General features: G+C 42.4%; 1 protein-coding gene across 1 annotated transcript in view; it reads left to right on the top strand.

Moving 5' to 3' along the window:
* The first annotated feature begins 570 nt into the window (after window positions 1-570).
* Window positions 571-11,701, top strand: part of LOC122934993 (probable cation-transporting ATPase 13A5) — a 249,603-nt gene continuing 238,472 nt past the window's right edge. The window contains exon 1 of the mRNA XM_044290686.1: window positions 571-694. Coding sequence (XP_044146621.1) covers window positions 647-694 — 48 coding nt within the window. The 5' untranslated portion in view covers window positions 571-646. The remainder of the gene's footprint in view (window positions 695-11,701) is intronic.

The following is an 11,701-nucleotide window of genomic DNA, read 5'->3' as shown; positions in this document are numbered from 1 at the left end:
TGATCGTGGGAGTTCCGTTTATAGGACCTCCACCGATCTGATATTGATGAGCTATTCTGAGTATAGGTCATCAATATTAAAAGCCTGGAGAACCCCTTTAACTCAAATTTCTTAACTCATCATGATATCCCGAAACAAAAGCCACAGAAAAGCAGTTGAAGGTGTAAGCCTAACACAATTAGTTTAGTTAAAATGTCTAGTTAAGCATGTGTGTTAACTGTACTACACATGTACCATGTTTGGGGTAAGTACAATTTTTGGATCACGGTTATTAAATTGTTTTTGGGTGGGTTGGACAAGCTGACAAAAATGGTAAATTGCGTGTTTTTTTTTTTTTCTATTTCCATTTCATTTTTTCCCCATTAATTTGGCCCTGCAGTTTTAATGGAATTCTTGCCTTAAATGGGTATTCCAGTAGATAATACCCCTGTAAATAAAGCTTAGGTAAGGAGAAAAAACACATCATTTTCCTTACAGTACAAAAAATGAAAAAAAATCCTAGGTCCAATAAGAGTCCTTAGGCAAATGAGGAGGCTGTACTTTCATAATATAAACTACAGCAGTGATAAGTTTGCAGGTCAGTAGGAATTAGGTCTTGCCTCATTCCCATGCTGAGCTTTGTACTGTGTCACTTGTACGCGAAGGAATGGCAGGAAATCATGCTGTGCTTAATGAAGGAGAAGAGAATGAAATGGTGAGTACTGATGGGACTAATACATAACAGTGAAGGTCTGTCAACTGTATGTCTATGACTATGGTTTATATTTATACTGATCTTAATTTATTATAGTTTCTGATAATATTTGACTGCATTGCATATTGATTAATGTGGTGCCAAGAAATATCTACTTAGCTCCTGTTATTAAAATAAACTACTATATTTCTGCTATGAGTGGTTTTATTAGCATTGTCTGTTTGCCACACATTCATTTATTTGGGGATTATTAGTTATAATGAGGTTCTTGTCCTTTTGACAAAAGTTAAAGTATAGAAACGTAGGTCTGGATTTCAGTGCCATATAATTTATAAAATAAATTTTATTGCAAATAGGGCATTGTACTTTAAAAAATATGGTACACGGCACATTAAATTTAGCCCCTTCCTGACAGGACAATTTACCATTTTTGCGTTCTCGTCTTTTGTTCCCTGCCTTCTCAGAGCCATAACTTCTTTAATTTTTCCGTTTACATAGTCATATGAGAGCTTATTTTTGTGAAACAAGTTTCTTTTGTCTCCAATGAATAATACATATGATGTAGTGGGAAGCTGGAAAAAAAATCCAAATGTGGTGGAATTGGAAAAAAATACAATTCTGCCAGAGTTTAATGCAGTAAAACTTACCTGTACGGGTGGGTTCACACTAGCGTTAGGGATTTTGTTATGGCTTTTCATTATAACATGGTTATAACGGAAAATAAAAGAAAGCCCAGACAGAATTCAAAACGGAAGCCTTTAAAAGGCATTCCGTTTGCTTTCTGTCCTAATAGAAGTCTATGGGAAAGCATAACTGAACCGTCTGGGTCCAGTTATGCAAGACGGAAACCAAAGTCACAGGACTTTGTTTTCCGTCTTGCGTAACGGGACCCAGACGGATCCGTTTTGATTCCCATAGACTTCTATTAGGACGGAGAGCAAATGGAATGCCTTTTAAAGGCTTCAGTTTCGCATTCCGTTATAATACAAGTCTACGGGCCGAAGAACGGATCCGTCCTTCTATCTTATGGACCCTTTCATTGATTCTCTGGGTTAGTACGATTGCAACAGTAGTTTTTCTTGTGTTTTAATACTGAAAAAAAAAATACTTTTTTTTTCATTGCCATATTCTGACCCCCATTACTTGGAAGCTTTTTTATTCATACCTTTATGGAGTGTGAAGGAATTTTTGCTTTGCTTTTATTCATTTTTGGGACGGGAAGGTGAAACTGCAAATTGGCCATATACATTTTTTTCCCGTTACATCATTCACCATATGGGATGAATTGTATCATACTTTCATAGGACGGGTGTTTTCAGACAAGGCAATGCCTATTTTGTAAATTTTTGGATTGTTGATTTATTTTTACTTTAATTTGGGGAACGAGGGGTGATTTGATTTTTCTTTTTGTTATATTTTTAAAAACTTTTTTAGGCCCCCAAGTGGACAGCAACATGCAATCATTATATTGCAAATTGTATAAGGCAGGAATCAGAACTCCAGCTACTGTGAAACTACAACTACTAGCATGCACACTTGCTCTGCTGTTCTTGTAACTCCCATAGCAGTAAAAGGAGGATTCTTGGAGATGTAGTTTCAGAACAGCTGGAGTGCTGGAGGTTGCTTATCCCTGGTATAAAGTAATGAAATGTTATCCTTTAAAACCAGCAACCCTCCACCTGTTAAAAATGACAACTCCCAGCTTGCCCTGATATCTGTAGGCTGCCCAGGCATGATGGAAGTTGTAGTTTTGAAACAGCTGAAAGATCACAGGTCGCCCTACGTTGCAATATACAAAGATTGGCATATTCCAATGTAGTGCTACCACCTGCAGGCGTGCATTGGGATATGCCAGTAATAGGTCTAGAAGCCTAGTACAGGCTCTGGCTTATTACTTCAATGTAGGTGTATCTTTAACTCCTTCCTGACGTGGCAATTTTTCATATTTACTCTCTGCTTTCCTGAAGCCATAACGTTTTGCATTTTTTTGTTAACATAGCCATATGAGGGCTTGTTTTTTGCAGGACAGGTTGTTATTTTTAATGCCACCATTTAATATTACATATGATGTAGTGGGAAGTTGGAAATAAATTCCAAATGGGGTAGAGTTGGAAAAAAAACACACATTTCTGACACAGTTTTATGGGTTTTGTTTTTATGGTCTCAAATTAAGGGCTTGTTCACATCACCGTTATGTATTCCGTTATGGCTTTCCGTTATAACATGGTTATAATGGAAAACAACAGAATTTTGAAGATAGAACTTTGTTTTCCGTCCAGCATAATGGAAGCCAGACGGATCCGTTATGCTTGCCCATATACTTCTATTACGGCGGATCAAAATGGAAAGCCTCTAAAGGTTTCCATTTTGATTTCCATCTTATGGATTCCGTTATTTTCTATTATAACCATGTTATAACGGAAAGCCATAATGGAATACATAACGGTGATGTGAGCAACCCCTAAATTGCAGTGCAATTAAATTGAACTATTCTGAACCATGCCCTTCATTCTCTAGGTTAGTACATTTACAACAATATCACATTTATATTTTTTTACGTGTGTTTTACTGCTACTAATAAATACTAATAAAAGAAAGGAAAAAATACATTTTTTTTCTTTTCATCGCCATATTCACACCCCCATAACTTTTTTTATAGTTGCATATACGGAGCTATATTTTTGAGGGACTATCTGTAGTTTCTATTGCTACCATTTCGGGGTGTGTATGACTTTTTGATCACTTTCTATTAAAGTTTTTCTGGAAGTGAAGCAATGAAAAAAACGGTGAATTGGCCATTTGGATTTTTTTTCCATTATGCCATTCACAACATTTTTATATTTAGTGTTTTCAGATGCAACTATGAGGCTTATTTTTTTATTATTTTTATTTTCTTAATTTTTTTTATATTTTTTTTCATACTTTTTTAAAGTCATTATAGGTGACTATAACAAGCAATAGCGTATTCAGTATATTCCAATGAAGTGCTGCGCCCTGCAGGCTTGTATTGGAGTATAGCAATCTCTGGCTTATTACTACAAGGTAAAAGCTTCCCGATCTCAGCTGGGCGAAGCGTTTACCGAATCATGAGTCTGCAGCTCCTGCTTTTTCACTACTCTGATGCCATGGTCAACTAATGCATCTGATGGGTTAAATGTCTGCAATGTGCGCCATCTTTAAAGACCCAGCAGCTGCCCTACATGTACTATGGCTGTTGGAAAGGGTTGAATGGTCACTGTTGTCCCACCCAACTTTGTATAAATTAATATTACACTTGTATATAAGAAAGGTTGTAATATGTTTTATAAGAGAAAAAAAGATTGTGGGTGAGTGTGAGACAATCAGAGATTAGAATTGTCTGTCTCCATGTGTAGACTATGGTCAGACATGATACCAGCTAGTCTCTACCCACCAGCTCAGTGACAACTGAGAATTAGAGGTGCAGCATGCAAAGAAGATGCTGCACCTCTAAGGATGATGCCATGGATTAGCAAAGCAATTAAAAATGCATAACATTTGTTATGAACTTCACAAAAATGTGTCCTCCAAAGGAATCTGAAGCTTTTGCGATTCACTTTAGACGTATTGCATAAAAACGGCATCCAGCGCCATTTTACTGTTATTTTGGTGGGAGAGCCATTTTACTGTTAATTTTGGAGGGAGAAAACCATGAGAAAGAAGACAGAGGACCATATGACACTGGGAGGAAATGGGGAGACTTGTCCTGATTGGCTCATACATTAATACATTGCATACATACGATTGATACTGAGGTGGCAGTACGCAGGGAGATGCCTATGCTGAACCAGCGGAAGCGCCATAGTGTGTTTAGCTTATAAACTGGAGCAAGTGTGTGTGTGGCAGTGTCTGCCACAAAACAGACAACTATTGTAGTGTGATCAGTGCTGGACTGGGGTACTTAGGACCCACCAGTGTAACTGATTCTGGGGGCCCACCTTAGGGCTCCTGCACACTAACTTATTTTTTTCCATGTCTGTACTGTTCACTTCAATGGTGTCTGAAAAAATAAAAAATAAATAATTTGTGTGCATTCCGTGTCTGTATGTTTGCATGGCCGTTCTGCAATATGATAGAACATGTCCTATTATTTTCAGCATTACAGACAAGAACAGGACTGTTTTATTAGAGACTGGCTGTTCTGTTGCACACGCCTGGTGTCCATGTTTTGCGGATCTGCAATTTGCGGACTGCAAAACATCCAATGGTCGTGTTCATGAGCACTTACAGTGATAACAGAATTATTAAAGATGATGTATGATGGCATACATTTACAGGAAAATGCACAAACATACATGTGGCAGAATTTACACATTTATGGATATCCTGCACTTAAGTCAGTCAGAAACAACACACATGCAGCGCACACCAATCACTCATTGGACACATGTGGCACACAAGAAACTTATACCTGTCTCACATGCCACTGATGCATATGTCACATGCTGCACATACACCACTGATACATAGAACATATATAGCACACACCAATCACACATAGAAACATGCAATGCACACCACCAAGACATTTATGCCTAACCTTATTAAGTGTAGCACACTTAAAGGGTTTGTCTTACTTCAGCAATTGGCACTTATCATGTAGAGAAAGTTAATACAAGGTACTTACCCTGGTGATCACGGGTAAAGTGGAATCAGGGTTCCATGCTGGAGAGGGAGCCTGAGAAAGGGATACCACATCCAAGGGAGGTCAATGGCTGAAATCTGACTGGGTGGAAAGGGTGGGTCAAGTTATTAAATTAAATTCAGCACATGCGCCAGGCAAGGGATGTGCGTCAATTATCGCACAACACCAGGCCGGACTGGAGGCTCACTGGCACCAACCACTCATCGGTCTGTTGTTCCATGCCCGTCCACAGCTCCTGCTCGGTGTGGGGTTTGTCCCCCCAAACAGATACGTTTCAAAACTGCCTGCTGTCGTTTCCCCCTTGCTGTGCTGAAGTCGGTGGAGAAGGTGTTACGCTGACTGGATGAGGAGGCGGTAGAGAAGGAGGAAGCTGAGTAGGAGGAGGACGCAACAGGAGGCAAACTGAAGCGTCCTGCAATCCTCGGTGGTAGAAGGACATGTGCCACTGCATTTACCCAGTGTGCTGTTAGGGAGATATAATGTCCCTGACCGTGCTTACTGGTCCACATATCAGTAGTTATGTAGACCTTGCCACAGATGGCGTTGCGTAGTGCACACCTGATTTTGTATCCCACTTGGTTGTGCAGGGAAGGGATGGCTCACCTGGAAAAGTAGTGGCGGCTGGGCACAACGTACTGTGGGTCAGTCACCGACATCAGATTCTTAAAACTGTCCGTGTCCACCAGACAGAATGACAGCATTTCAAAGGCCAGGAATTTGGAAATGCTGGCATTCAGGGCCAGGGATCGCGGGTGGGTAGGGGGGTACTTCCTCTTTCGCTCCAGTATTTGGGTGTCACCACCAGATCTCTGAGAAGCTTTGACAGACGTTCTTCAGTACTTCTTGCTTGAGGTTCTTTTGTTTTGTCATCTCGTTTCCCTCTCTCAGCTGTCATCTAGTTGCACTGATTGCATCTCTTTATATCTCCTCCCATACTGCATCACTTTGCGGTTTATATAACTTCCTGGATTGTGCTCACTGCTGGATGCTGAAACTGCCTGGTTCCTCAGATAAGTCTGTTCCTCCCTCCGTATTAAGTGTAGGGAGCCGGTGGTCGTGTCCCCTCGATATTAAAGGGTTTTCAGGTGTCACACAGTCTAGGCATGAGCTGAGCAGTCATGAATTTTCTATCATAAAGATCTTTGCATGAGCTGAGCAGTCAGGGAGAGCTATAGAGCTTTTATAGGGCTCACCCTTATGTTCCTTAGTTTGGGATAAAGTCAGTCGGATCTTTATTTGTATCTTCTAGTTTTCTGCAACACCGTCCGTGACATTATAAACCGCCAAAACCGTCTTAAGCATGGATCTGGTTTCACTCTTGACTGAACACATGTAGGGTCTTTCTCTGGAGGTAGCAGATCTCCATAAAACTGTATCTCAGTTTCAGGTGACCGGTTCAGCTTGTGTTCATGGAGTTTGTTCTGAGCCTAAGATCTCGCTTCCGGGAACGTTCTCTGGGGGTAGTGAGAATTTTGTTTGTTTTAGAGAGGCTTGCAAACTCCATTTTCGCCTACTTCCCCATTCATCTGGTGATAAGGAGCAGAGGGTGGGGATCATCATCTCGCTGCTCAGGGATAACGCTGAGTCTTGGGCCTTTTCGCTGCCGGTGGCGCACGGCCTCTCCGATCGGTGGATTAATTTTTTGCAGCCCATGTTCAGATATATAATGACCCGGATCGTATTGCTCTGGCTGAATCTAAACTGCGTCTTTTATGCCAGGGTAAACAGTCCGTTGAGATATACTGTTCAGAATTTCAGAGATGGGCAGCTGATACTGGTTGGAATGATGCTGCACTCCGAAGTCAATTTTGCTATGGTCTTTCGGAGGTATTGAAAGATGCATTTGCCTTTCATGAGAGACCTGCCTCCTTGCAGTCTGCCATGTCTCAGGCTGTTCGTATTAACAGGCATCTTAGAGAGAGAGGAGAGATCACTCCTTCCTGTCATATTCAGTCCAAGGACAGTGGGGCGGTCTCATTCAGTGCGCAGGGGTCTCAGTCTCTCTCAATTTCCCCATAGCAGGAAACCATGCAGATGGGTTTGCTTGCCTCTGATAGTAGAAGATTCAGCTATCAGTGCAGGGTTTGTTTCTGTTGTGGAGGCATAAATCATTTGGCAAATGTTTGCCCCTCTTGAAAATTCAGGGAGAATTTTGAGGGTAATAAAGAAATTAAAAGAAAAAAATCCTCTAAAAACTTTCAATCTGTTACTATTGGCAAGGTTGATGCGGAAATTGAAGTTTTTCTGTTTGCTTGTAGTTCCCGTTTTGTCCTACCTGCCAGGGTGGCGCTAGAGAGCAATAACATTTTTTGTGAGATTTTTGTAGCTGGTGGAGCAGCTGTCAATCTCATTGATAATCAGTTTGCTATAACACATGGTTTCCAGGTATGCACTTTGGGAAAAGATATACCTGTTTTTGCTATCGATTCCGCTCCACTTTTTAAAAAATCGTTAAAGGGCATAGTTCACAATATCCGTTTGACTGTGGGTGATGCTCATGTTGAGGATGTCTCATGTTTCGTCCTAAGCGGATTACCTATGCGTCTAGTATTGGGGCTACCCTGGCTCACTAAACATAATCCCACCATTGATTGGCAAGCAAGGCAAATAAATGAATGGAGTGACTTTTGCAGAGAGAATTGCCTCACGGCGTCTCTTTCAGAGGTTTCTACCAAGACTCTACCATCTTTTCTCTCTGAATTTTCGGATGTGTTTTCTGAGTGGTGTCCAGGAGCTGCCCCCTCACCGGGAGTTAGATTGCCCTATTAATCTCATTCCAGGCGCCAAGCTGCCTAAATCTTGTTTATACAATCTCTCCCAACCTGAAAGGGTCGCTATGCATATGTATATCTCTGACAGCCTGAGAAAGGGACACATCCGACCCTTGAAGACACCTGTTGCCGCTGTTTTTTTTTTTTTGTTAAGAAAAAAGATGGTTCTTTAAGACCATGTCTGGATTTCAGGGAGCTGAACACTATCACAATTTGTGACCCTTATCCGCTTCCTCTGATCCCGGACCTGTTTAACCAGATTGTTGGGGCTAAAGTTTTTTCTAAGTTAGATTTGAGAGGGGCATACAACCTGGTCAGAGTCAGGGAAGGGGATGAATGTAAGACGGCCTTCAATACTCCTGAGGGCCATTTTGAGAATTTGGTTATGCCATTTGGTTTGATGAATGCTCCAGCCGTCTTTCAGCATTTTGTGAACAGCATTTTTTATCATGTAATGGGGAAATTTGTACTAGTGTATCTAGATGACATTTTGATTTTTTCTCCTGATTTCAAAACTCCTAGGGACCACCTATATCAGGTCTTGCTCATTCTGTGGGAGAATAAATTGTATGCAAAACTGGAAAAATATGTGTTTGCGGTTCCAGAAATTCAATTTCTGGGTTTTCTTCTCTCCTCCAGAGCGCATTTGGAATGTCTTAAGCCACAGATCCCTTGATAAAGGTCGACAACCGACCGAAACGTTGGGGTTGTACTGCTAGGCCAACTGTATTGCTTTAATATTTGCTCTGGATGGAACGAAAAGGATGTAATAATTACTATGCATTAAAATCACTAATTGATGAAGAACATATTGTGTGCCGTGGATTTCTCCTAGATATAGTCTCGGATAGAGGCACGCAGTTTGTTTCCAGATTCTGGAAGGCCTTCTGTTCTCGCTTGGGGGTTCGGTTGTCGTTCTCTTCTGCTTTTCACCCGCAGTCGAATGGCCAGACAGAGCGTGTCAATCAGAATCTGGAGACATATCTGCGCTGTTTTGTGACTGAGAATCAGGAGGATTGGTGTTCTTTTTTGTCCCTTGCAGAGTTTGCTTTAAATAACCGTCACCAGGAGTCCTCGGATAAGTCACCATTTTTTTATGCATATGGGTTTCATCTGCAGTTTGGGACATTCTCTGGAGAGGGGTCTTCTGGTTTACCTGATGAGGAGAGGTTTTCTTTGTCTTTGTCATTTATTTGGCAAAAGATTCAGGGTAATCTGAAGAGGATGAGTGAGAGATATAAGCGTGTGCCGGATAGAGACGTGTGTCTGGTCCAGACCTGAATGTGGGTGATCTGGTGTGGTTGTCTACTAAGAATATCAAATTGAAGGTTCCCTCCTGGAAGTTGGGTCCTGAGTTTATTGGGCCTTACAAGATTCTGTCCGTCATCAATCCCATTGCCTTTCGTCTTGATCTTCCTCAGACTTGGAAGATCCATAATGTTTTTCACAAGTCCCTGTTAAAATCTTATGTCCAACCCACTGTACCCTTCTCTTTGCCTCCTCCTCCGATTGTGGTTGATGGTAATCTTGAATTTCAAGTCTCTAGGATTGTGGATTCTCGCATTATCCGCGGTTCTCTCCAGTACCTCGTTCATTGTGAGGGTTATGGTCATGAGGAGAGGATGTGGGTCCCAGTGGCAGACACTAAGGCCACTCGTCTCATCAGGGCTTTCCATAGGTCCCATCCTGAGAAGGTGGGCTCTGAGTGTCCGGAGTCCACTTGTAGAAGGAGGGGTACTGTCACCGCCAGATCTCTGAGAAGCTTTGACAGACGTTCTTCAGTACCTCTTGCTTGAGGTTCTTTTTTTTTGGTTTCGTTTTGTCATCTCGTTTCCCTCTCTCAGCTGTCATCTACTTGCACTGATTGCATCCCTTTATATCCCCTCCCATACTGCATCACTTTGCGGTTTATACAACTTCCTGGATTGTGCTCACTGCTGGATGCTGCAACTGCCTGGTTCCCCAGATAAGTCTGCTCCTTTATTTGTGTTTTCCTGTTGGCTTGATCCTAGGTGACCCTGACTCCCTCTGTATTAAGTGTAGGGAGCCGGTGGTCGTGTCCCCTCACTATTATAGGGTTTTCAGGTGTTACACAGTCTAGGCACGAGGGCATGCGATTTTCTATCATAAAGATCTTTGAATGGGCTGAGCAGTCAGGGAGAGCTCTAGCGCTTTTATAGGGCTCACCCTTATGTTCCTTAGTTTGGGATCAAGTCAGTCGGATCTTTATTTGTATCTTCTAGTTTTCTGCAACACCGTCCGTGACATTGGGAGATAGATAGCTGAACGCTTGCATGGGACATTGTGGAGATGCTTGGTGACCGAGGTGGTGGCGTTGCTGCCTCATCCTCTGTTTTCAGGGTGACAGGTGCCACTGTCACTCCATAGGGGGATGAAGAGGCCGAGACTGCAGCAGAAGAGGAAGCAGGAGGAGCCAGAGACCTTTCTTGGTTTTTGAGGTGTCTACTTCACTGCAGCTGGTGCTTTGCACTTAGATGCCTGGTCATGCAGGTTGTGCTTAGGTTTAGAACGTTTATGCCTCGCTTTATGCTCTGATTGCACAGCGTGCAAACCACTCGTGTCTTGTCATCAGCACATTGTCTGAACTGCCAAGCCAGGAAACTCCTTGGAGCTGGCTTTGGTGTGCTCGGTCCCTTGGTGAGGTGGGCAGTAGCAGGCGTACTGTCTAGGGGACGGCCGCTCCGCTTTTGCACCCTGCTCCCTCTTTTGCTGTGCTGGTGGATCTGTGAGACCACTGCCTCTTCCTCCGAACTACACAAGTCACTCGCATGACCTTGATTCCATGTGGGGTCAAGGACCTCATTGTCCTCTACATCATCTTCCACCCAGTCTTCACCCCTGCCCTCTTTGTCAGTATACACAATGCAGAAATCCGCAGCAGTTGGCACCTGTGTTTCGTCATCGTCCGAGAAGTGCTGCGGTGGTCCTCCCATGTACTCATCCTGAAACATAGGTGGTTGGGCATCAGTGCACTCAATCTCTTCCACTTCTGGGGCAGGGCTATGTGGATGGCCCTGCAAAACCCTGCCAGCAGAGTCATCAAAAAGCAGAAGAGACTGCTGCATGACTTGGGGCTCAGACTGCTTGGCTGATTTGCAAGGGGGTGAGGTGAAAGTCTGATGGCCATGGGCTGCAGGTGCCAACTGTGATCTTTCAGCAGAGAACTGGGTGGGAGACAATGTGAAGGAACTGGAGGCACTGTCAGGCCACCCAATCTACTATTGCCTGTACTTGTTCTGGCCTCATCATTCGTAGCGCTGCATTCGGCCCTACCAAATAACCAAATAACTAATTAAATAGAGACACATACCCTCAGCCCCAAACATATGAGCACTCCATATGTATATTAAAATTTTCACTTTATGTTTTCTGTGGCGATGTATTGTTTAATAAAGTAAAAATAAAAGTTACATTTTAAATTTAAAGACCAGAAACAGGAAATTATAGTCGCAGACTATTGAAACCATATATTTTGACCTCCTGGGTATAGTGGGTCATTTGAAACATTATATGTCCATTGTTTGACGCTCTCCTCATTTTTTACGGTCACCC

The sequence above is a fragment of the Bufo gargarizans genome, chromosome 4 (assembly GCF_014858855.1).
Source record: "Bufo gargarizans isolate SCDJY-AF-19 chromosome 4, ASM1485885v1, whole genome shotgun sequence".
Taxonomy (NCBI): domain Eukaryota; kingdom Metazoa; phylum Chordata; class Amphibia; order Anura; family Bufonidae; genus Bufo; species Bufo gargarizans.
This window is presented reverse-complemented; position numbering and strand designations above follow the sequence as displayed.